At 45.2% G+C, this 27,500-nt stretch overlaps 1 protein-coding gene across 1 annotated transcript in view; it reads left to right on the top strand.

The window, feature by feature from the left end:
* KLHL8 (kelch like family member 8) overlaps window positions 1–23,621 on the top strand; it is a 121,179-nt gene extending 97,558 nt beyond the window's left edge. The window contains exons 8-11 of the mRNA XM_078775360.1: window positions 1,841–2,012; window positions 5,432–5,591; window positions 18,318–18,519; window positions 23,245–23,621. Of these exons, the coding sequence (XP_078631486.1) occupies window positions 1,841–2,012; window positions 5,432–5,591; window positions 18,318–18,519; window positions 23,245–23,368 (658 nt within the window). The 3' untranslated portion in view covers window positions 23,369–23,621. The remainder of the gene's footprint in view (window positions 1–1,840; window positions 2,013–5,431; window positions 5,592–18,317; window positions 18,520–23,244) is intronic.
* The last annotated feature ends 3,879 nt before the right edge of the window (window positions 23,622–27,500 follow it).

Genomic DNA, 27,500 nt, shown 5'->3' with positions numbered 1-27,500 from the left:
AATTAAATTCAGGCTGCATCACAACAAAATGTGAAAAAAGGCAAGAGGGGTAAATACTTTCTGACGTCGCTGTACACAGTTTGTCCAAACACAGTTTGGCTACTTAGTCGTGGGCAAAAATATTGGCACCGTTGCACTTTTTTCAAATAACTCACAATTTTCTCTAAAAATACGTTGAAATTGACAAGTATTTGGTCTCTACAATTCTTTATTTCACTGTTTGTTAATACTACAGAATCTTTGTTTTTGATTCGGAACTTAATATATCCTTAAAAATCAGAAAATAAAAGGAAATGGCATTGTTAAAATTGACACCCCAGACTTAATATTTGGGAGCACGGCCTTTGGACAAAATAACTGCAGTCAAGCACTTCGTGTAGCCATGAATGAGCTTCCTACTCCTCTCTACTGGCAGGTTGTCCCACTTTTCTTGTGCGAACTGCTCCAGTTCTCCAAGATTTGAAGGGTGCCTTCTCCCAACTGCTGTTTTCAGATCTCTCCACAGGTGTTCAATGGGATTTCGATCTGGACTTGTTGCTTGCCACTTCAGAACCAGTCAGTCCAGCATTTTGTCTTGAACCATTCCTGGTTTTTTAAAAGTGTGTTTGGGGTCATTGTCCTGCTGCAAGACCCATGACCTTCGACGGAGACCCAGCTTTCTGCTTGGGTTGAACATTGCGCTCCAAAATGCCCTGGTAATCTCCTGATTTCATGATGCCATGCACACATTCAAGGTACCCAGTGCTGGAGGCAGCACAGCAACCCCAAAACATCACTGAACCTCTTCCATGTTTGACTGTATCGAAGATGTTCTTTTCTTTGAAGGCTTCATTTTGTTTTCTGTAAACATAGAGATGATGTTCTTTACCAAAAAGCTCTAATTTGGTCTCATCTGTCCACAGGACATTCTCCCAGAAGGATTTTGGCTTGTTCAGCTGTGTTTTGGCAAACTCCAGGCAGACTTTCTCAGCAGTGGGTTCCTTCTGGGTCTCCTACCATAGAACCTCCTTTCATTGAGTTGGTGAAGGATGGTGTGAGTTGAAACTGTCGTACCTGGTGTCTGAAGTTCAGCTTGAATCTGTTTGGCAGTTGATCGAGGTGCTTTCTCCACCTTCTGAACAATCCTTCGCTGCAATCTACGATCAAGATTTCTCTTGCTACCACGTCTTGGGAGGTTTGCTACAGTACCATGGGTTGGCTTAAACTTCCTGATAACATTGCGTATGGTGGACTCAGGAACATCAAGGTCTCTGGAGATGGACTTGTCACCTTGAGATTGTCCATGCTTGGCTAAAATGACCTCCTCAGACAATTCTCTGGTTTTCTTTCTTTCCTCCATGCTCATTGTGGTTCACACAGTGACACAAAACAGCAGAATGACCCCTTTTCTCTATTCAAACTGGTTGAATGAGGGATTTTAATATTGCAGACACCTGCAACTCACCACAGGTGAGTTCAATTCCAAAGTAAAGGAGAATCACCTGTTTGAAATCTAATTATTTCTAACAACTTCTAAAAGGTGCCAATAATTGTGTCCGGGCCATTTTAGGATTTCTGTGTGGAAGAAGCTAAGATTTAGTAAGTTTTTTTTCAGCTTTGTTTTTTGTTTTGTTCCACTGCAAACCAAAGAAATACAAATGTAGATACCAAAAGATATTTTTCAATTTCAATTTTCTGGGAGTAATGGTTCATTATTTGAAAAAAGTGCAAGGGTGCCAATATTTTTGGCCACGACTGTATATATAGGTGTGCGTGTTTCTTGATATATAAAGCACTTTCATATCTTGCCGTTTCTTTCTTCTCTTTCAATTTTGTAATGTGCCTTTATTTCTCTTGGCAGTCGTGGTATTGCATTGGCAACACTGGCTACAGGACCAATCTATGCGATCGGAGGTCTCGATGACAGCACTTGCTATTCGATGGTGGAGCGTTATGACATCGCTGCTGACGACTGGAGTACCGTGTTTCCCATGAATGTCCATCGTGGGGGTGTTGGAGCTGCCGCTCTCTGGGTGAGTGCTTCATATTTCATCTGCCACATCACCATAGCAGTTTTGAGAGGTGCCACCCTTATGCCATGACAGGGCCACCAGGCGAAGGCCCCCTAGCACCAACGGTGCTGCCATGTTGCATAATTAAGTGTAGTTGAAACCTAACCTCTTCTCAGGTGCGGCAACTCCACAAATCTTGTTCTAATCTAATGCACGAACTTCATAAATGTTGTTTAATCAAGCAGCATGGTTTAATAAACGTGGTTTACAGCTTGCATTTTAATCCTGCTACTGGGTTTTGGTGAGCAATACAAAGAACACGCATTAACTGGAGAGCTGGGTTTTCTAACGTAATACTTGTTTTGCGCTGTACTTTGCTGGCACAGTCACTGCACGTACACGCTTTCCTGTATTCTGGGGATGTGGGTTGGCAGAGCTCATCTAATTTTGATGCTGTTTTGTGAGGGTATTGCCATGGCGTGCACATGTGATCTTGTGGTGCAAAGACTTAGGTCGGCATGTCCCATCATTTACTACGTTTTGCTTCTTCAACCAAGAAAATAAGAAAGATAAGGTGATTATTTTCCTTTTTTTTACCTTCTTTTGTTCTCCAGTTGAACAACTTTGATTTGTAATGTCTTCCTGACATATGACGCGAGTGTCACGGTCCGTGAGAGAATTTACCGTAGGTGCAATGAGGATAAACTTGCTGGAAAAGCTCTTGCAAAACCCGTTTCATCTTTGGAGCAATTATTTTCCGAGTCATATTGTGAAGGTTTCTCCCCTTTTCTTCTGCTGCTTCTGCTGCTGCTTCTGCTTCTGCTGCTGCTTCTGCTTCTGCTGCTTCTTCTTCTTCTTCTGCTTCTTCTTCTGCTGCTGCTGCTGCTGCTTCTGCTGCTTCTTCTAAACTTTGGGCAAGACCACCCAACCATTCCCTTCTCCCTCTGCTTTTACCACCATAGTCCTCCAATCCTCCCAGAAGCTTCCTACCCACAATCCTCTGCTATTCTTGTTTCCTCTTTTCTCTTCCTCCATTCCCTTCCCCTCTGATGCCCCATTTGTTTTCTCCTTTGTTTGGATTATTCCCTTTTCCTTGCATTTATAGCTGGCGAAGCCGGTGTTGTGAATGAACGCGTACGTATTATGTTGAAAAGCCAGATTTTGCTGGATCCCTTGAGAATTTCGAAGCTTTGACGCACCAAATTGCTCCATGGAGGCCGCCATCTTGCGGATGCGGAAGTATGCATAACAAATTGAAAAAGTTCAATAGGAGTTTGTTTCACCCGTCTTTTTTTGATTCACAATCTTATGCACCTCTAATTTGTAATTAAAATACTTTAAGACCAACCTCGGCCCGCACGGGCCTGGTTATCTTCAACGAAAATCGTCACCAAACACCGGAACCAATGAGATTCGAGCATTTGAAAAAATATTTCAAAAACCAAATCACTCAATGGATGCCGCCATCTTCCGGATGCGGAAGTTTGCATAAAAAAATTGCGAAAAAGTTCAATAGGAGTTTGTTTCACCCGTCTTTGTTTGATTCACCATCTTATGCACCTCTAATTTGTAATTAAAATACTTTAAGACCAACCTCGTTCCCCGGGCCCACACGGGCCCTGGTTATCTTCAACGAAAATCGTCACCAAACACCGGAACCAATGAGATTCGAGCATTTGAAAAAATATTTCAAAAAAGCTTATTACCGTTTCGGAGGCTGAAAACGGCGTCAAATATTCTAAAATTGACGAATAATTATTTTTTAGAAATCTCGTGGCCGTAGGGGATAGTTTTTCACGGCCGGAAATATCCGAAGCTGAGACGGAATTGACCGAATTAATCAAGAAGACAATTTTATGAATTTTTATCTCATCCAGAATGCAAATGGTGTCATTTTGAACTAGGTACGGTACCTACAACACCTACCTACTACCAACTACCTAACCTACTGATGCCATAGTGATGGGTAAAATAGTGGCAAGAGGCTTTGGCTTCGCCGGCTCATTGCGGCTTTGCAGTCGGGTACTAGTAATTATTCTTATTTGTAATGACATTTTTAATGTAATCACTGTTTTTTTTTTTTTTTTTTTGTTTTTTTGTATACAAGATCGAGGCTCGTGAAAGAGCGAACATTAATCACACAGAAAGACAAACCGACACATAAAACATATAACATAGGGAGCGGTAGACAAGATGGGGAGAGAGGGGGAAGGACACAAACACAACATTTGAGAGCAGGGACCGAGAGACATGGAGACATCGAGAGATCTGAGAGAGGGCGAGGGCTTTGGGGGGGGGGGGGGGGGGCGTGGGAAGGGGGCAGTGGGAGAGGTATAAAACATATGGACACTGCCAGGACTTCCAGGAAAGAAGTTGGAATTTCAAACAAGGTGGATCTGGGGTGAATTAGCGGGGGTAGAAAAGATCAAGGTTTTGGATGGGGGAAGATAAGAGATGGTGGTGAACAGCTGTTTTAAAGACCTGGAGGGAGGAGTGGGATTGAAGGGAGTGAGGGAGTTTGTTCCAGAGGCGGGAGAAAAGAGGAATGAAAGAGTGAAGGTGAGCGGAGAGCCGAGATTTCGGCAGTTTAACCATCAGAGGGTTGCTGGCAGATCTTGTGCGACCTGTAGGAATATTTGGGGGACAGAGCACAGAGAGAGCTGGGGGTGCAAGGCCGGAGAGGAGTCGGTAGAAGACAGAAAGACCACCTACCTGCCTGCGGTGAGTGAGTGAAAGGCCCTCAGAGATAGCTTCATCGCGGGAGATTCCAATAATTCTGAAAGCTTTGGTTTCAACAGCGTGAAGCCGAGCTAGGTGTGAGGCAGGAGCACCGGCCCATAGGGGAGAACAGTATTCCATTGAGAAATGAAAAAATAGGTACGGTACCTATTTGAAGTTTATTTTAACCCACTGAAGTTAAGGATTTGTTTTGTTGGACGTTTATGGTTGAATAAAATAATTCTTCTGTTGAGAATCCTCTTGTTGATTGCATTGTATTGTATTGTGTGCAGTATTAGAATAACTTGGCCCAAGTCACCACTGTGCGTCATCAAAATGAAAAAGTAAACTATTGGTTCAAAAAACTTATGTTCATAGAAAATAGTTTGACTCTAAAATACGATTTATATGAATGTCCAAGTGACAATTAACATTTTCTGAAACTGGATTCGATGAAAACAAGATGGAGCATTTAATGATACAGCGCATCTGTCTCGGACTCAAAGTGACCCCTTTCATACAAGAAGCGACCGCTTAATAGATTAAAAACATGATTTAATAGTTTGGCGAAATTTATAACCCTGTTTCAACGATGTGCAATGCTGCATGTGTGTGACTTTTCCCAACACTCTGGAATGAGCGATTTATAGATTACTGTAGATCTAGGTGTGGACAAAATGTCTTTGTTGTGCCTCTCACTATTATCCTATAATACTTTACAGTCGCACATCTATGCAGTGGGTGGAAATGATGGGCAGAAGACGCTGAGCAGTGTGGAGCAGTATGATCCGCTACTGGACAAGTGGACCTTTGTGAGGGAGATGAAGAAGAACCGTGCCGGAGCTGGTGTCACCGTGCTTAACGGCTGCCTTTACGCTATTGGTACGGGTTTATAATGTTGAATCTCCGATGCTGGGAGCCAATCGGTCGTCAAAACGATTTATTATGGGGTAAACTTCAGAGAACTTAACGTTGCGGTAAATCCCAGCTGACTTTATAATAATAATAATAATTCATTTATTTTGTATAGTGCTTTTCAAGAAGCCCAAAGGCGCTTTGACAGAGTGCATAATGCATAACATAATGCATAATGATAAAACATAAAACATAATGCATAACAATACATGAAAACAACAATTGCAAAAAGACAAGAATCAACAGGGAAATATTTAAAGCAAAAGGAGGGAGAAGGAGAAGAGATAGTCAGGGGTTAAATGCTGTGGGTTGAATGTTGAATGCAGTGTTGAACAGGTGGGTCTTTAGTGATGTTTTGAATGTGGTGAGTGAGGAGGAGTCTCTGATGGTGTGAGGTAGTGAGTTCCAGAGGGTGGGAGCAGCGATGGAGAAGGCCCTGTCCCCCCAGGATCTGAATTTGGTCCGGATGGAGGGGGTCAGGAGGTTGGTACCAGCAGAGCGGAGGTTGCGGGTGGGAGTGTGTCTGGAGAGAAGGTCAGCCAGGTAGGATGGGGCCAGGTTATGGAGGGCTTTGTATGTCAAGAGGAGGATTTTGTACTGGATTCTCTGGGGGATGGGGATCCAGTGAAGCTTTTAAAGGACGGGGGTGATGTGGTCACGGGTCCGGGAATGGGTGAGTAGACGGGCAGCGGAGTTCTGAATGTATTGGAGTTTATTGGTGATTGTTGAGGATGAACCATAGAGGAGGCTATTGCAGTAGTCCAGACGGGAGGTGATGAAGGCGTGGATGAGGGTTTCTGCAGCCGTGGAGGAGAGGGATGAGCGGAGACGGGCAATGTTTTTCAGGTGAAAGCAGGCTGACTTTGTGATCTGTTTAGTGTATTTGTCGAAGGAGAGGGTTTGGTCAAAGATGATGCCAAGATTCCGGATGTGAGGGGAGGTGGATACTGGGATACCGTCGATGTTGAGGGCAAAGTTATGGGTGGATTTTGTGAGCGTTTTTGGGCCAATGATGATTATTTCAGATTTATCACAGTTAAGCTTGAGGAAGTTGATTTGAAGCCAGGATTTTATTTCAGTGATGCAGTTTGTCAGGATAGAGTGGGTGTCGGTGGAGACGGACTTGGTGGAGATGAAAAGCTGGATGTCATCGGCGAAGCAGTGGAATTGGAGACCATGACGGCGGATTAAGTGACCAAGGGGGGACAGGTAAAGGATGAAGAGGAGGGGGCCAAGAACTGAACCTTGGGGGAGGGGAGCAGTGGGGGATTTGCAGTTATTGATGGAGATGAACTGGCGTCTGTCAGAGAGGTATGATTTAATCCAAGAGAGGGCAGTGCCGGTAACGTTAAAGGTGGATTCAAGTCGGGTGAGGAGGATGGTGTGATCGATGGTGTCAAAGGCAGCGCTGAGGTCAAGGAGGACGAGAATGTTGAGGTTGCCAGCGTCAGAGGAGAGGAGAAGGTCGTTGGTGATTTTGAGGAGAGCAGTTTCAGTACTGTGGTTGGAGCGGAATCCGGATTGGAATGTTTCATACAGGTTATTGGCAGAGAGGTGATGTTTGAGTTGCATGGCTACAGCGCGTTCCAAAACTTTTGACAGAAAGGGTAGGTTGGAGATGGGTCTGAAGTTGTTTAGGGTGTCAGGGTTTAGACCAGGTTTTTTTAGAATGGGGGTAACAGCAGCAATTTTGAGGGATGGTGGGACGATGCCTGTAGACAGGGAGGAGTTTATTGTTGCAATGATAAGTGGAGAGAGAGCAGGGAGGGAGGCCTTGACAAAGCTGGAGGGGATGGGGTCAAGAGTGCAGGTGGCAGTTTTCATTCCTATGAGGAGTTCAGAGAGGTCAGTAGGGGAGATTGGGGAGAACTGAGACAGGGGATGGCATGACAAGGGGGGGGGGGGGGCAGGTGGTTGGAGGGGGAGCGGGTGCGGCGGTGGTCAAGCTGTTGTAGATGTTGTCAATTTTGCGTTGGAAGAAAGAGAGGAAGGAGATGCAGTTGTCTACTGTGAATGACTGGGTGGTGGTGTTCAGGGGGCGGAGGAGTTTGTTTATTGTCGAGAAGAGTGCTTTTGGGTTTCCGGAGCCAGAGTGGATAATTTGAGAGTAGTAGGCAGAGCGGGCGTGGGAGAGGGCATCTTTGTAGTGTTTTAGGTGGTCCTTGTGGGCTTGGGAGTGAACTGTGAGACATGTTTTATTGCGGAGTCTTTCAAGTTGGCGAGCACGAGTTTTCATCAGGCGGAGTTCAGGGGTAAACCAGGGAGCAGAATGGGTGAAAGAAACTGTTTTGGTTTTTACAGGCACAAGCTGGTCAAGGCAGGAGGAGAGAGTGTGGTTGTAGTAGTCAGTGAGGTCGGAAGGGGTGTGGAGGTCAACGAAGGGAGAAGTGGACATTTTTTCAGAGAGGGTGGATGAGAATGAGGTAGGTGAAAGAGCGTTTAGCTTACGGAAGTTGATAGTGCGATAATGTCCTGGTGCTGGGGTGGGTATGTTGATGGTCATAGTGATAGCTACGTGGTCAGAGAGGGTGAGGTCGGAGCCAGAGAGATGGTGCAAATTTAATCCAGTGGAGCAGACAAGGTCCAGAATGTGACCACGGTTATGGGTAGGAAAGTCGACATGTTGAGTGAGGTTAAAGCAGGTGAGTAAATCAGTGAAGTCGGTGGTTATTGTGGAGTCAGTGGAGTCCATGTGGATATTGAAATCAACAAGGAGGAGGATTGAGGGGGAGAGGGAACATAGCTGGGTCAGAAAGTAGGAGAAGTCAGACAGGAATGATGGGTGTGGCTTGGGAGGGCAGTAGACGACAGCCATGACTGACTGTGTGCGACCAGAGAGTTTAAAAGCCATGTGTTCAAATGATGAGGATGAGGCGATGGGGATGAGGCTGGTCCTGATGTCTTGACGGTGGATAACGGCAATTCCACCACCTCGGCCCCCCGAGCGTGGTTTATTGACGTAGGAATATCCATTGGGTGTGGTGAGGTTGAGTGTGTAGTAGTCCAGAGGTTGTTGCCAGGTTTCGGTGAGACAGAGAAAGTCCAGTTTGTTATCCAGGATGTATTCGTTCAGGATGAGGCATTTGTTGTTGAGGGACCGGGTGTTGAACAGGGTGAGCTTGATGTTGTTTTGAACAGCAGGGATGAATTCAGGTGATTTAGCCAGGGTTCGTAGGCAGGAGGTGCGATCGTGTGCGTTGCTGTGACCAGGTGCGCTGGGACGAAGAGTGAGAGGGCGCTGAGCCGACCAGAGGACGGGGATGGAGTGACCTGATTGCAAATATACAAACTTACGACCGGAGCCACGGTGAATGTACCTGGGTCGTCGGAGGAGTCAATTTGATTTGATGGCAGAGATGCATGATGGGGTGGAGCGGGTATTGAGCAGAAGGAGCCTTGCGGCGGAGTACCGCAGAGCCATGCCAGGCAGGAGCGAAGGGACGAGACGAGGCCAAGGTTTAGGAGATGAAACAATGGTCCCAACCCACGGGAGCGGGCCCGAGGAAACGAAGGAGCCAGGTAGGTGAAGCCAGGAGCAGAGCCGGGACCAAGCAGAGGGCAGGCAGGAGCAAAGAGACGATCACGAGGCCAAGGTTGATCACGGCAAAGCGGCAAATGCAGCGGCAATCGACCGCCACCGCTACAAATCTAGATCACGGCGGGAAACCGCCACCAAACCGCTGCGATGGTCACAACCCACGAGAGCGTGCCCGAGGAAACAGCGAGCAGGCGAAGGAGCCGGGCAGGCGAAGCAGGGAGCAGAGCCGGGGCTATGCAGAGGGCAGACTCAATGGCCAAAAAATCCGCACGACCACCAAAAAAGCAAGCAACTGACAGTGGCCCGGTCGAAGAAGCGGCGAGCATGTGACGCCTGCGTCCTCTTCATACCGGACCGGAAGCGGAAAGACTTTACCACTTGGGGAGGGATTTACGGCACGCTTGATCCTCTGTCACCCGCAGTACCATGACTCGTCACCCACAGGCTGTGACTGAGTTCGTACACCTGAAGGAAAGATTGAGCCATAACTGATATCTGCCAAGTATCAGTCCAAGTCCCATTTAGCATTGTTCTGGTTTTGGCTCGTCATGAGACGGTCATTGCCATAATGACTATCTGCCAGGTGTTACGTGGTCCCCTTGGTGACTACCTGGTCTCGGTGACCCCCGGACCGTGAGAGGAACTTCGCCAGAAAGTTGTGTCATATATGCGCTTTCGCCACGCAATCCATATGAATTCCACCCAAGAGAAAACTGAGTTTCAATGATATATTTCAAGGGTAATGATACCATACAATTTCAATGCTACAATCAAGGATATTTTCCCCGAGCAATCCACCATCAACAATTCACAATCCACAATCAATCCCCTAGATGATTAAGATGGCCATCTTATATATGTGTGTCCCCTTTTGTACTCACGACCCCCTTTGGTCTCTGTCCCTCACAATGTCTCTGGGCCCCTCCTGACCAAGATGATGGTCGGCTTCGCCGCACTCGGGCGGTTGAACGAACCCCGGGTGGACGTGTTTCCACCGGGCATGTATCGTACCGGGAACCACGGTTGCAGCCCCCTCGTGGCCACGCGAAGCGGGTACTGTAAAGCAAGCAAAAGCCACACGCCGCTTGCAACGCGTGTTAGGCCCCAACGTGCGACCCGTACGCGTCTTTGTAGACGGTGCCGCGAACGGCGCCAGACGCTGGGTCGGTGCACGGCCCCACGGCAACTTGACGTGTCCACCGGGTAGGTACACGTCCCGGTAACTCCTCTCGCCAGACGGGCTTGGGAACGCCGCTTTTCCACGCGGATCAAGATCGATCCCACCTTTCGTCGGAGCGGGGCGAGGAAGAAGAATCTTCGTCGCTTCTTCCGACCTCGTGTCTTTCTTCTTCCGTTTCCGGTCTCTTTTTCCAGAAGGGCTCCTGACCCTCCAACCACAACAACCCTTAATCGACTACACATTGATAAGCACAGACCTGAATAGTAATTCACCTACATTCCCCTAAATATGTAACACTCCCCCCCTTCAAGAAAGAAAGTTTGAACCCAGCGAAAACTTTCTTTGCCGGCCAACTTGGATAAACAAACCAGATAACTCAACCCCACCCACATTATCAGTTCCCCCCGGGCACAGTTATCACTTAAAAATAAAGCAACAAAATTTCACACAACCCCCAGAGATTTTCAAAGGTAATTCACTCTGGACAAAGCACCAGCAACGACATTGTCCCTGCCCTTTACATGTTCAATTTCCCGTTGGACTCCTGCCAAGCCAAACTCCATCTCATGACCCTCTGACTTTGACTGTCAGTTTCTTGTGAATGAAGGTTAAGGGGTTGATCAAAGATCCAAAGTTAAGCAACTCGATAGCACTTTTTCCGGGAGGCCAAGCCGAGTATTCACTACATGGATGCCTTTAGGAACGTGGAGTTCACGGTTAGTCCGTGCAGGAAAGTTCTCTACATGGGCGCCTTGAGGAACGTGGAGTTCACAGTTAGTCCGTGCATGAAAGTTCACTACCTGGACGCCTTTTGGAACGTGGCGTTCACGGTTAATCCGTGTAGGAATCTTGGCTCGGCGGCTCCGCCGCATTCAGTGCTTCAGCTTTTCAGAACTTCCCTAATAATTATGGTGGTACCGCTTGTCACTGTAGTCCCATGAAAAGCGGTCTCCTTCTCGGCCACTACTTTGACAATCCTTCCTTCGGGAGCTGCCGTAACTCAGGGAGCCTCCATAATAATATTGATTGCGGCCACCACCAAAACTACCGCCCAGTTGTACTCTCCTGTAGACCTCTCGACGCCTACGAAATGCCTTCCCTACTGTTATGGTCCGACCCTCCAAATCCTGGCCATTCCAATTCTTCTCTGCCTCTCTGGCGTCTTTTGTGCTTGCAAACGTGACAAAGCCGAACCCTCTTGACTGTTGCGTTTCCCTGTCTCTTACCAACCGCACTTACACCAGCGGCCCATATCTGTTGAAGACAGAGGTCAGAACTTCTTCCTCTGTTTTGAAGTTCAGTCCCCCTACAAATAACTTGGTACTTTTGTCGCCATCCCGAGCTGGTGTGGTGTTATTTTCCCTGCTGGGCTCTTTACCAACCCTCCGGTTACCATAAACTTGACCCCCGGCCAAATCATTCCTGATAACCACAGATACACCCTCTACAGGAAGTGTGGCTTGTAAACCGACGGTGACCGGTCCTGACACCAAATCAGACTCCAAATGGATGACATGAAGTGGAGCACTAACACCGCCCCCGATCCCCTGTAAACGAACACTATCCCCCGTTGCCGTCTCCTCGGACCATGGCAAAATGCCTTCAAGCATTAAAGATTGATGTGCTCCTGTGTCCCTCAATATCCTAACCGGTCTCCGGTTAGTCGAGGCTCCATCCAGTGACACAAACCCCTCTGAAATAAATGGTTGGTAACCCTTTTGATGGCGATTTCTCACAATGGCCATTGCATTTGGAGTCGTAATAGTCGGACTCCGCTCTGGGTCTTCCCTTTTCATGCGGTAACAACTGGACATCAAGTGTCCAGGTTTCTTGCAAAAAGCGCAAGTAGGCCCGGAGGAAAAACTCGTGGTCTGCCTCGGGCCCCCCGAAATATAAGTTTGTCTTGGGCCCGCATCCCTCTGATTTCTAACAGTTGGGGTATCATAGTTGTCCCCATAATCATCTCGAGGCCGCCGCCATGTAAGGTCGTCCTCCGCACCGGGTGTTCCATAACTCCCCTGCTGAAGTCTAGGTGAGGAGTTAGGTTTGTGGACCCCTATTCGGTGGGTTAAGGCATAATCATCTGCCATGGTGGCTGCGTCCCACAACTTTGGTACTTTCTTTTCCTGCAGGTACACTTTGATGTCCTCGTGGACACACTGCTGAAATTCCTCCACCAGGATCAAGTCACGCAATGTTTCGAAGTCTTTCCAGACTCCTTTTGACTCACACCACCGATCAAACATATTTTCTTTCACTCTGGCAAACTCCACATGGGTCTCACTCTCCCTCTTCCTGGCATTCCTGAATTTTTGCCTGTAAGCTTCCGGAACCAACTCATAGGCTTTGAGGATGTGCTTCTTCAGTACCTCATAATCTGCACATTGGTCCATTGGTAGCGCCGAATAAATCTCTTGAGCTTTTCCCACCAGCACACTTTGCACTAGTATGGTCCAGGCCTCCTCCGGCCAGTTTAATTGTCGAGCCACTTTCTCAAAGTGTGGAAAAAATTTCGCGACTTCCTTTTCACTGAACGGTGGAACCAGCCTCACATGTCTGCCCACATCCCAGGTTTTCTGCTTAGGTGTCGAACCCGTCAGCAAGGGTGGTACCTCTCCCCGTTCTCTCATTAACTCCAGCTCCTTGAATTTAATTTCCTGCTGAAGCTCCATGTCACGTTCCTTTAATTCCCTTTCCGCTTTTCTCTCCTCTGCTTCGAGGTCCCTTGCAGCTCTCCTCTCCTCTGCTTTTCTCCCTTCTAACCTTTCCTGGAGTTCTCGTTCCACTCTCCTTTCCTCTGCTTGTTTCTCTTCTCTCCTCTCTTCTGCTTTCCTTTCTTCTTCTGCTCTTTCCTTTTCTGCTTTCCTTTCTTCTTCTGCTAACCTTTCCTGGAGTTCTCGTTCCACTCTCCTTTCCTCTGCTTGTTTCTCTTCTCTCCTCTCTTCTGCTTTCCTTTCTTCTTCTGCTCTTTCCTTTTCTGCTTTCCTTTCTTCTTCTGCTCTTTCCTTTTCTGCTTTCCTTTCTTCTTCTTGAATCCGTTCCTGGCTCCGTAATTGCAACTCCAGTTTCCGGAGCTCAACGTCTTCTGGTTCTTCGGGTAGCCACTGCCAGGCTAACTCGTCCCATGTTCCTAATCCCACCATAGACTGTATCACCGTGGTCTGCAACTCTGCCTTCCTCAAATTAGTTCGGACCTCCAAGTTAAAATGTTTGGCCAATTTCAAGAGGTCCGCTTTTAGTAACGCTCGGAACTGTGCCTCACTAGGTGTTACCGCAAAGTTCTGTGCAACAAACGCCATGGTGACTATCGTTAACACCTGTTAACCTTCACCCAAGACTTTACCACAATTTCTCAAAAATTTACCAATTAATAAATAATTAATAAATTTTAATTAATAAAAATTATTATTTTATTATGTTATACAATTTTAAATCCCGGACGTAGACCCAATTGCGAATCCGCAAATCGTAATTTGGACGAGCCCCCAATTCTGTTACGTGGGCCCCTCGGTGACTACCTGGTCTCGGTGACCCCCGGACCGTGAGAGGAACTTCGCCAGAAAGTTGTATCATAGATGCGCTTTCGCCACGCAATCCATATGAATTCCACCCAAGAGAAAACTGAGTTTCAATGATATATTTCAAGGGTAATGATACCATACAATTTCAATGCTACAATCAAGGATATTTTCCCCGAGCAATCCACCATCAACAATTCACAATCCACAATCAATCCCCTAGATGATTAAGATGGCCATCTTATATATGTGTGTCCCCTTTTGTACTCACGACCCCCTTTGGTCTCTGTCCCTCATAATGTCTCTGGGCCCCTCCTGACCAAGATGATGGTCGGCTTCGCCGCACTCGGGCGGTTGAACGAACCCCGGGTGGACGTGTTTCCACCGGGCATGTATCGTACCGGGAACCACGGTTGCAGCCCCCTCGTGGCCACGCGAAGCGGGTACTGTAAAGCAAGCAAAAGCCACACGCCGCTTGCAACGCGTGTTAGGCCCCAACGTGCGACCCGTACGCGTCTTTGTAGACGGTGCCGCGAACGGCGCCAGACGCTGGGTCGGTGCACGGCCCCACGGCAACTTGACGTGTCCACCGGGTAGGTACACGTCCCGGTAACTCCTCTCGCCAGACGGGCTTGGGAACGCCGCTTTTCCACGCGGATCAAGATCGATCCCACCTTTCGTCGGAGCGGGGCGAGGAAGAAGAATCTTCGTCGCTTCTTCCGACCTCGTGTCTTTCTTCTTCCGTTTCCGGTCTCTTTTTCCAGAAGGGCTCCTGACCCTCCAACCACAACAACCCTTAATCGACTACACATTGATAAGCACAGACCTGAATAGTAATTCACCTACATTCCCCTAAATATGTAACACAGGCCTACCCCCATTCCCACAGACATCTTGTCTGGTTATCACCTCAGGATGCTGACAGCAATTGATCAGACGCTCCTGGTGACGAGGCATTCCCAAAAGACATGCCATACAGTTTCCTCCCAATGGGTGGACACTGGGTTGAAGTTGCCAGGTTCCTCTAGAACTAACATTCGTACTGGAAGGTCCTCATGAGCAACCTGCCACGCAACATAATTGTGGTTATTCCAGACAAAGGGCCAAAACTTTCTTCCAAATTTTTGAAGCAGTTTGTACTGCGAGTGCCCCTTCATTATGCGTACCTCGCGGAGCACCTCATTGGGATACTTTGCAACTGATACCACATCTGATTCCACGTTCTGTGGGAGTATTGGGGTTGCCTTCGCTGCCTACACAGCCTTTTCCTCCTCATTCTGCTCCAACCCAACCCCTGTTCTTTCTGTGAGTGGTGGGGGTCGGAGATGGCACCCACATTGTCCAACCTTCTGCTCCCAACCACAGAGTGACCCATCTTGCTGGCATAACTTTAGGCGCAGGAACGGAAGGTGTACGTACCCCTTGGCGTCACAAATATTGCATCGTCCCTCAGCAGTGTATTGCTTCCTCACATATCTCAACCAGTCGCATTGAGTGCACTATTCCAACATGTGTCCAGTAATTAGATGGCCAAGTAGGCCACATCTGCGCCACAAGTTGGACTATCTGGCATGAAAAACTTTATCTTTATGCATCCCAATAAAATCCCAGTCAGGGTCGGGGCGACGATGCCTATCCTCAATTTGCCGCAGTTTTACACGGTATCGCCGAGCTACAGCCCAAATTCTGAGGCCGTTGCAGACAATCCACACCAATCTGTGCCCCATTGTAGAGATGAGCAGTCATTGCTCTTTCGGGTTTCTTCGAGAGCCTTGACTGCCCAGCCACACGACCGACTGAGCAGCAAGTCGTCCACCTCTTCCAGAACTTGACAAGTCCTCCATCGGTCTAAGGACGCATCCAAACTGCCAGTTCGGGAGATCAGGCTGGCACCTTCGGCCTTGAAATGCAGAACCCCAAACAATGCTTTTGCCAAAAGTCTTCCTCGTCAGGACAGCAGACTCACAAAGTTAAAAAAAGACAACATGAACACATCCAAGAGGGAAATCCTACGTTCTCTTGACTAAAAACGAGCACCTCTGGTATGCGCAGCCATATGATGCAGCCCTTGCGAGGAAAATAATAAATAAACAAGAAGACGTCTTGCGGAGCACGATACTTGCAAAATCCGCCCCCCACTCTCCAAGGAAAAATATTCCATTGATACAGCAAATTGTCCGTTTCATCAAGATTAAAATTGACAATCTTTATCAAAGCTCGGGTCAACAGGAAGAAAAGTGACGATTTTTCAGATGAAAAATGATGATTTTGGAAGGTTGACCTTGAGTTGACCTTTGACCTTTTGACCTCAAAAATAGTTAGTTTCCCTATTTAGTGACTCGATGTGGAAATGCTGTTCAATTTTCAAGTCAATCGGATGAAAATTGAGGATTTAAAAACTTGGCCTATGTTGACGTCAAAAATAGTTTGTGGTTGAATGCAGTGACCATATATGTAAATCCTCTTAGAATTTCAAGTCAATCTCCACGCATGGCTTGCGGACTTCCTCTCTAATCGTAGTCAACGTGTGGCCCTGAATGGGTTTCTCTCATCTCCCCCTTCCTGTTCAGGCTGGAGTTCCCCAAGGCAGTGTTCTGGGCCCTGTGCTTTTTCTGGTCTTCATCAATGATCTCTCTGACTCTCTTGAAAATCCTCTCTATCTCTTTGCTGATGACTCCACTCTCTGCCGCTCCATTCCTCATCCCTCAGATCGGCAGTCTGCAGCCTCCTCACTCTCTGCAGACCTGGACAAAATCACTGACTGGGCAAACAAGTGGACCTTTTTTTTTTAACCCACTTCCACCACGAGGCCTTGTACAAATCACCGCCACAGGATAATCACAATTTCCTGCTTCAAGGCCTTTGATCAATCCCCACCCGAGGCAGAGCAAATCTCCACCTGCCATGTACTGGCAGCTGGCTGGGGAGGAGGTACATTCCTATTGTGTGGTGAGAGGAGGAGGAGGAGGGCATACCTTTATACGAGAGACCGTGAAGGGAGACTCCTTAACCAAACTTTCTCTACAAGGACAGGCCCTGTCCCCTTGGCTGGGAAAATTTTACATGGACTGCTTACCTCAGACACAGATCATACAAAATGAGAAGTTCAAAAACGAAAAGTGAATATACACATGTCTAACCCCTTAATCTAACTACTACATACCCCTCTTACAAATGTAAGCACACACAAATGTAAGCACATACGTACGTACAAACATACACACACGTACAGATACACATACACACACGTACACGTACACACGTACACATACACACACGTACACATACACACACGTACACATGCACACACGTACACATGCACACACGTACACATACACACACGTACACATACACACACGTACAGATTCACACACGTACAGATACACACACGTACACATACACACACATACACATACGTACAGATACACACACGTACAGATACACACACGTACCCACACACACGTACACATACACACGTATACACACACGTACACATACACACACGTACAGATACACACACGTACAGATACACACACATACAGATACACACACGTACACACACACACGTATACATACACGTACAAATACACACACGTAAACACACGTACACACACGTAGATACACACACGTACAAATACACACACGTAAACACGTACACATACACACACGTACAGATACACACGTATAGATACACACACGTACACATACACACACGTACACACACACACGTATACATACACGTACAAATACACACACGTAAACACACGTACACACACGTAGATACACACACGTACAAATACACACACGTAAACACGTACACATACACACACGTACAGATACACACGTATAGATACACACACGTACACATACACACACGTACACACACACACGTACAGATACACACACGTACAGATACACACACGTATACATACACACACACGTACACATACACACACACGTACACATACACACACACGTACACATACACACACACGTACACATACACACACACGTACACATACACACACACGTACACATACACACACACGTACACATACACACACACGTACACATACACACACACGTACACATACACACGTACACATACACACACACACATACACACACGTACACATACACACACGTAGACATACGTACACATACAGATACACACGTATACATACACACGTACAGTACACGTACAGATACACACATATGTACACACACCAGAGAATGTATGAACAAGTAAAAACAGAACCCAGAAGAATAAACTCGGGATGCATTAAACAAAATTGTGGTGGAATTGCTCAATTATGACAAGTTTCAACAAAAGAATGAATTGACATTGTTAATGTTGAATTCTTTTTCTCATCTCCTTTTCTTGACTCGTCAAAAAGTTGTTTTTATGTTCATAATTCATCTTTTCTTTCCTTTTCACTCATTATTTTACCCCGTAGGAGGCTTTGATGATCACTTTCCGCTGAGCTCAGTCGAGCGGTACGACGCGCGCAGCAATGAGTGGGCGGACGTGGAAGCGTTGAGTATTCCTCGGGGAGGCGTCGCGGTGGCCAGCCTCATGGGTCGCATCGTGGCCGTCGGTGGTCACAATGGCAGAAGCTACCTTCAAACGGCCGAGGCCTTCGAACCAAGAGCAAACAGGAAAGGACTGACATGGCAAACTCTTCCTTAAGCACTCATCTTCTCTTGTCTACTTACCCCTCGTCAATGCGGCCATCCTAACGCCCTCCATCACCCCACGCCGACGAAGCAAAAACCAGGGTTAAGCAATATTGGTTCTGTCCGTCCGTCTGTAAACTTCAGTTTATGATCAACAACTTTAGTTTGAATGTTGTGTTTTTAACACATAATTGGAGCATAAATTGGGACATAAACCTGCCGTTTAAGTACTTTGGCTCTGAATTCATCCCGATCACACATTCGCAGAGGAGTGAGAATGTTTCTAATCCATCTGCCTGTCTGGCAGTGAAACAAATTCGAAATTCATTCCAAACAGGAATGTGTTGGGCTAGCGGCTAGGGTGCCGGCTTAGGATCCTAGGATCCTGGGTTCGAATCCCTGTCGATCGCTGAATTAACGCCAGGGGGGTTGACTCAGCCTGCCATCCTTCTGAGGTCGGCTAATTGAGTACCAGTTCACTGGTAATTCCCTGTTTGTCGTTAAAGGCGGCAAAAAGGGTTGGCGTCAGGAAGGGCATCCGGCCGTAAAACATTGCTTCAAAAAGGGGACCAAAAAAACAACAACCACGGTTCCCGAAAAAGGCCAACCCCGCTTGCGGGGGAAAATGGCCTCTAAAGGTGGTTATTTTTATTTTTTTATTCCAAACAGGAAGCTTATTGTTTTTAAGGACATTATAAAGCACATGAACAGGCACGAATAACGTAACGTGTTCAATAAGGTGGTGGAAAGATGCTGTGACGGCTCAGCAAAACCAATAATTAATTAATATATACGAATTTTACAATCTTCAATTATATACTTGAGCACTTTTAGAACACAAATATGCTTTCAAAACCATCCGTTCAGCATGACTTGGACATGTTAAAATAAGGGTGGCGTATACGACTGATTCAATAGCGCTAAACTTCCGGAATTCTTTTTTAAAATTATCTTTAAAATCATTTAACTTTATTTAAATTGAAGCATACAATCATGTGGAAAAAGTAAGTACACCCTTGGCTCTAATAGGTGGTATTGCCCCCTTTGGCAGAAACAAACTCAAGTAGGCGTTTCTTATAACTGTCTACCAGTCTCTGACATCGACTGGGAGAGATTTTTGCCCACTCCTCCATGCAGAATTCTTTCAGCTGTGGGATGTTTGAGGGGTTTCTTGCATGCACAGCTCGTTTCAAATCCCCCCACAACATCTCGATGGAATTTAGATCTGGGCTTTGACTTGGCCATTCCAGAACCCTCAATTTCTTTCTTTTCAGCCATTCCTTGGTGGATTTACTGGTATGTTTAGGGTCATTGTCATGTTGCAAGGTCCACCTTCGGTTGAGCTTCAACTTTCCGACAGATGGCCTCACATTATCCTCAAGCACCCTCTGGTACAAGGAATAATTCATAGTGGATTCTATGATGGTGAGCTGCCCAGGCCCTGATGCAGCAAAGCTGCCCCAAACCATAATATTTCCACCACCATGCTTTACAGTTGGTATCAGGTTCTTGTGGTCAAATACTGTCTTTGGTTTTCGCCAAACATGTCTTCTGGTACCGTGGCCAAATAGCTCTACTTTTGACTCATCTGTCCAGAGCACATTGTTCCAGAAGTGCTGGTCTTTGCCTCGGTGTTCATTGGCAAACTTTAGTCTTGCCCTGATGTACTTTCTGGACAGCAAAGGTTTCCTCCTGGCACACCTCCCATGTAGATCAAATTTGTGCAGCCTCTTTCTAATGGTAGACTCGTGCACTTTGACATCAACAGTCGCAAGAGCTACCTGTAGGTCCCGTGATGACATTCTGGGGTTCTTAGAGACTTCTTTCAGCATCTTGCGGTCTGCTCTCGGGCTGAACTTGCTGGGGCGGCCTGGCCTGAACAAGTTGGCAGTTGTTTGGAATCTTCTCCACTTGTAGATGATCTTCCGGACAGTCGAATGATTGATTTCAAATTGTTTGGAGATCTTTCTAAATCCCTTCCCAGACTCGTAGGCATCTGTAACCTTCTTTCTGAAGGCCTCAGAGAGCTCTTTTGATCTTGGCATGGTGATGCCGCACACATCAACAACAAAGAGCAAACCAAACGAAATGTCTGAGGTTTAAATAACACAGGTACCTCCAAGATCCTCTCTGATGATGTTCTAATCATTTGCACCTGAGCTGGTGCACCTGATTCTAATTTTAGGTATTTGAAGTAGTGATAAATGTAGGGGTGTACTTACTTTTTCCACATGCGAAATTTGCATTTATGTTTATTTAAATTGTACAATGGACTACAAAATGTAAATGTTTCATGATATTTGTTATGTTATATCACCTTTATCTATCAATATTGTTGAAATGAAGATCAAATAGCTGTATGTTGAAATATGTTGAAAAAGTCAAAACTTTACATGGGGTGTACTTACTTTTTCACGTGACTGTATACTTAAACACTGTGTGGGGTAACGTGTTCTATGAACTCTCTAATTTGTTGAGGCAATGTGATTATACTTTTATTCTATTTTATTTACAAGAGAGGTTCATGGAAAAGCAAGATATAACTGATGGTGGAACCAACTTTAAGGGAATGAATGAAGAGGAAACGAGGGGAAACACTGAGATGTATGAAATTTTCAGTGCTTTTAAGAGGTGTTGCATGTACTTTGAGCGTCCGCATCTGTGCGTGAACTTCCTGGATTGGAAACTGGCTTAGTGATAGGAAGGAAAGAGTTGCTGTGAGTGGGAGGATGCAAGTAGTGGGGTACCTCGGTGATCGGTAGGTACTGAGACCATTATTAGTCATAATTTACATCAATAATTTGGAGAGAGGGAATAGGAATCTGCTTTCTAAATTTGCAGATGACATAAAGCTTGGCGGTAAGATAAGTAGTGGTGAGGAGTAGTGAGCATTTTGAGGAAAGTTTAGATACTTTAATGGATTGGGATAAAGATTGGCAGATGTCGTTTAACAAAAGGAAATGTAAGGTGATGGGGATTGGTAAGCATAATGAAAATAAATATTACAAAATAGTGTCACACAGGACATTGATCAAGGGTGGTAACTAATGCTGAGGGGAGGGGCAAGCAGACAGCGCAGCACAGTGGCGATTTCAATTGTCATCATGCCAGCTGGTTGGGTGTGGGTACCTCTCGTACCAGCCATGGCACTTCAGCAAAGGTCTTCTGTGACTTTTTGGGACTGAAACAATCTGTCAACTTCCCGTCATGGATCTGTCATTGGTACATCTTCTCTTCTCGACTTTATTATGACCAACTTCCCTGCAATTGTCTGCTGCTCTTCTTCTGCTCCAATCGGTTGTTCTGATCATGTGCTTGTTAAAGTGGACATCTCTCTGACCAATAACAGAGAGCCTCCTCAGCGTCGACGTCTGGCATTTCATTCAGGCTGACTGGCACGGGCTGCAAGCAGCCATCAATCATCTGGACTGGTCTCCCATCTCTACCACCTCTGACATCAACTCATCCTGTGAATTGTTCTGAAGAAAATAGTTCTCCCTCGTGCAGATTTATCCCATCTCGTCTTCAGTTGTCGTACCCTTCCTCCCGTCTATGGTACACGGAATCTTGTGGTGAGGTAGTTGTCCTGAAACAACTTGCCTTCGTCTCCTGGAAGGCAAATCCAACTGAAGGCAATCTCATTTCCTTTCACAAAGCCTGAAACAATGTGTGTGTCTACCCTCAGGAGTGCCAGGAAGCAATATCTCTCCACACTCAAGAATGAACTCTCAAACCTGTCTCCTTCCTCCAAATCCTGGTGGCATCTGGTCAAATCTGTTTCTGGTGTTTGTTCCCCCTCCATCCCCTCCCTTACCTTAAACAGCTACACAGCTGACACTGCACATGACTTGTGTCCCAAACCCGTCACTCTCTGTACCCACCTTACCCAGTCGAACCCAGCTGCTCCTGGACTCTGTGTCCTTCTCTCCTGACAAGGGGGAGAAGTTTCTCTCAAACGTCGACTCTGATTCTGCAACAAAAACAACTCTGTCTCCCGCTCCCTTTATTGTATGTTCTTTGTGATAGCTCTTATACGAGCCTTGACAAATGTTGTCCTTTTCCCTTTATAAGGGGTGAGGTCAAATGCTCTGATCGATAAATTTGCCAACTTTCATTGAAGAAGGAAGAAGACGACGTACCGCCAACTTCAACTGTTTCTGGAAGAGGTTTATATTTGTTTAAATACAAACAACAACAACAGGCATTTTAAGGCCATTTTCCCTGCTAGAGCGGGGGTTAGCCTTGCGGTCCCCATGACGATCTTCTCCATTTTGCCCTATTTTCTGCATCTCCCCTTGTTAACCCCCTTGCCCGCATTTCTTCTTCCACCATCTTTAGCCAAGTCTTTCTCGGTCTTTCCCGTCCTCTACTTCCTTCTACATTCATGTAGAATGTTTAAATATGTCTGGTAATTGTTTTTGTTTCTTTTAATACATATGTGTACTTGAATACAAGTGGCATTAATCAAAAAATGGTGAAGTTAATGTCATTGGTTTAAAAAAAAAAAAAGTGATAGGTGAAGTGGAAATGTGAGGAACGCATTTCTTGAGAAGAACTGCTTTGATTTCTGTCGTTTTGACATTAGTTGCACTTTTCAGGATTGCATCCCTGACGCAAACCAGGGTCTGATGGCATTCTTGAACCCTACAATATCTGACAATGGTTTCGTTAGCAAGTTTTCATATTCTTCTTCTCTACCGTGTGCAGATGGGAACCTTTGGGAACAATAGCCGAATGTCGAGCTGGAGCTGGGCTCACGCTTTGCTGCTGCTCCGTCGACAAGATTCACGAGCTGAGCCCCGCCAGTGGCGGTGTGGTCGAATGCATGTGATGCGTCTGACGCGCGCAACAGGGCACTCGCTCACCGCCTCCCCCATCCCCAACCTGTTCCTCTTGCTTTCTCATAAAAACTCCCCTCCTTCACTTACTTTCTTCACAAGTTCACTCCACAATTCAGTCTTTTTGTTTTGTATCTTGATTATCGTTGTTTCTAGTGCTGCTACTTGCAGTCACAAGTTTATTGTTGAAGGAAAAGTTTTGTTTTTGCTTTGTTAGCAATTACGAGAATATATATATATATATATATACATACATATATATATATATATACATACATATATATATATATATATATATATATATATATATATATATATATATATATATATATATATATATATGTATGTATGTATGTATATGTTGTAAACATGTGAAAAATCTGTAAACATTATTTATTACTAGGAATGGCATGATTGTACATTTTCACAACTTCTTAGTAACCGACCCTGATTTATTGCGATTTTGGATGTCTGTTATGGACATTTCATGAAGTCAAAGTGTAACTTATTTGAGTTATGAATTTAGACTTTTTTTTTTAAACGAATTAATGCAAAAAAAACAAAACAATAATATTAAATAAAGAATTGTTCTGAAACTAATATTTTGGCTTGAGCCAGACGTTTTACCTCTTTCATCCCAGATTTTCCCATCATCCAAAAGACTAGCGTGGTGATCATCAAACCGCAGCCGAGGGACATGATGATGCATCGATGCACGAGCATCATGTGTTACGGATTCGTCACTTCCGTTCGTTGTGGTGGTTTGCATCCACTGTAAATATTTCTGATTCCATGTACTATTATTGTTTTCAAAAGGTTTATTGTTCATGAACTATTTTCAAAAGGTAAAAATGTTAAGGTTAAAAGAAACAGGAAACCGGATTGGGAACCGGGTGACGAAGAGGAAGAGGGAGAAAAAAGGGCGGAGCGAGTGAGTCGGACAAGAAAGCCGAGTTGCTTTTCGAGTTCGGAATTCGAGCCGATTTCGAGTTCGGAATCGAACGTTGGTGAGCAGGAGTCACGAGCGAGCTTTCGGGTTTCCGGGAAAGGGATTCCTGGGACAGAGTTGTCATCGCTGTGGCCGATCAACCTGCGTGTCAGGTTTTTGGCGGTGGATTCCAAGGAGAATTATCGCCGGGCCATTACGTCTCAAGAGCGGGTCGTCGGCCATTTTGACTCGCGCAGGATTTGTGCTTCGCTTGTGGTTTTGTCTCTTTTCGACCATTTTCACCGCATTCAGACGTCGATCTGGGGCATGTGTGTGACATGGCTTTTTGAAGGTTAATTCGTCCATACCCGAGGGTGTGATCTCTGTCGCCTGTAGGGCGCCTTTGGATTTCCCAGTCGCCTTGAGGGCGCCTTTGTACAGCTTCGGCGGTGTGACTGTACTTGCCATCCGCAGGGGATTCTGGTCTCGATTGGACATCGTTCTGGCGATCGCTGGAGCGAATCAACTTCGTCTTGAAGCCGGGAATAAGACATTGGGGAATGTTCTTGTTTCACTCACTTGGAGCACAGTGAGTTATATATTACAAAACTGATGGTACCATCATAGGACATATTGATTGTACTTTTGAATACTATTGTTGTTGTACTGTTATTCTTGTGTGATCTTAATACAATATTTGTTTGTGAGTAAGAATTGGGGTGGCTTCTCCGTTGATCTTTGACACACAGAATAACACATTTTTCTGCCGTGACTCCTCTCGGGGCTCAGAGGTACACCGTGACCAGGGGGTCGGGGAGGAGCACGTAACACATGGTATTCTTCCTTTATGACTTCAACACTTGTTTGATTAAATGTTTTGTAAAAGATAGTGTAGGAATTTAAAGAACAGGCCAAAAATGTATTTTCTGCAATTATAAAATGAGATGGTTCACCATTCAAATATCCTGCCCCCAACCGCCAATCTTTATTTCTCCTCGCTTTGGGGGATAGCTGAGAATGTTGAGCAAGAACCATTTAAAATCATCTCATTTCAGCATGTTGGGTTAAAAGTACATTGTTCAAATGGTAACTTTAACTGTGGGAAAACAGAAGTAGCAACAAACCAGGCTGTATGTACAAAAAACAAAATCTGTTCTGGGTAGCACAAATTGTCCACTGTGTGTGCAAAAAAAATTATCTGTTCAGGGCAGCACAAATTGTCCACTATATGTACAAAAAACAAAATCTGTTTGGGGTACCACAAATTGTCCACTGTATGTACAAAAAAAAAAAATGTTTGGGGTAGCACAAATTGTCCACTGTGTACAAAAAACAAAATCTGTTCAGGTCAGCACAAATTGTCCACTGTGTGTGCAAATTTTTTTATCTGTTCGGGGTAGCACAAATTGTCAACTGTGTGTACAAAAAACAAAATCTGTTCGGGGCAGCACAAATTGTCCACTGTGTGTACAAAAAAGAAAATCTGTTCGGGGTAGCACAAATTGTCCACTGTGTGTACAAAAAAGAAAATCTGTTCGGGGCAGCACAAATTGTCCACTGTGTTCAAAAAAGAAAATCTGTTCGGGGTACCACAAATTGTCCACTATATGTACAAAAAAGAAAATCTGTTCGGGGCAGCACAAATTGTCCACTGTGTGTACAAAAAAGAAAATCTGTTCGGGGTAGCACAAATTGTTCACTGTGTGTACAAAAAGAAAATCTGTTTAGGGTAGCACAAATTGTTTACTGTGTGTACAAAAAAGAAAATCTGTTCGGGGTAGCACAAATTGTTCACTGTGTGTACAAAAAACAAAATCTGTTCGGGGAAGCACAAATTGTCCACTGTGTGTACAAAAAACAATATGTTCGGGGTAGCACAAATTGTCCACTGTGTGTGCAACAAATAAATCTGTTCGGGGTAGCACAAATTGTCCACTGTATGTACAAAAAACAAAATCTGTTCGGGGCAGCACAAATTGTCCACTGTATGTGCAAAAAACAAAATCTGTTGGGGGCAGCACAAATTGTCCACTATATGTACAAAAAACAAAATCTGTTCAGGGTAGCACAAATTGTCCACTGTGTGTGCAAAAAAAAAAAAATGTTCGGGGTACCACAAATTGTCAACTGTGTGTACAAAAAACAAAATCTGTTCGGAGCAGCACAAATTGTCCACTGTGTACAAAAAACAAAATCTGTTCAGGGTAGCACAAATTGTCCACTATGTACAAAAAACAAAATTGTTCTGGGCAGCACAAATTGTCCACTGTATGTATAAAAAACAAAATCTGTTCAGGGTAGCACAATTTGTCCACTGTTTGTACAAAAAAAAAAAAATGTTCGGGGTACCACTAATTGTCCACTGTATGTACAAAAAACAAAATCTGTTCTGGGTAGCACAAATTGTCCACTGCATGTGCAAAAAAAATTATCTGTTCGGGGCAGCACAAATTGTCCACTGTATGTACAAAAAACAAAATCTGTTTGGGGCAGCACAAATTGTCCACTGTATGTACAAAAAACAAAATCTGTTTGGGGTAGCACAAATTGTCCACTATGTACAAAAAACAGTCTATTCAGGGTCACACAAATTGTCCACTGTGTGTGGAAAAAAAAAATGTTTGGGGTACCACAAATTGTCCACTGTATGTACAAAAAAACAAAATATGTTCGGGGTAGCACAAATTGTCCACTGTGTACAAAAAACAAAATCTGTTCAGGTCAGCACAAATTGTCCACTGTGTGTGCAAATTTTTTTTATCTGTTCGGGGTAGCACAAATTGTCAACTGTGTGTACAAAAAACAAAATCTGTTCGGGGCAGCACAAATTGTCCACTGTGTACAAAAAAGAAAATCTGTTCGGGGTAGCACAAATTGTCCACTGTGTGTACAAAAAAGAAAATCTGTTTGGGGCAGCACAAATTGTCCACTGTGTGTTCAAAAAAGAAAATCTGTTCGGGGTACCACAAATTGTCCACTATATGTACAAAAAATAAAATCTGTTCGGGGCAGCGCAAATTGTCCACTGTGTGTACAAAAAAGAAAATCTGTTTGGGGTAGCACAAATTGTTCACTGTGTGTACAAAAAACAAAATCTGTTCGGGGCAGCACAAATTGTTCACTGTGTGAACTCTCCGACTCTCTGGAAAATCCTCTCTATTTCTTTGCTGATGACTCCACCATCTGCCGCTCCATTC

Source organism: Myxine glutinosa, chromosome 4 (assembly GCF_964187855.1).
Source record: "Myxine glutinosa chromosome 4, kmMyxGlut1.1, whole genome shotgun sequence".
In the NCBI taxonomy this organism is placed as follows: domain Eukaryota; kingdom Metazoa; phylum Chordata; class Myxini; order Myxiniformes; family Myxinidae; genus Myxine; species Myxine glutinosa.
The sequence above is the reverse complement of the archived record's forward strand: the minus strand, read 5'-3'. Positions and strand labels throughout refer to the sequence as shown.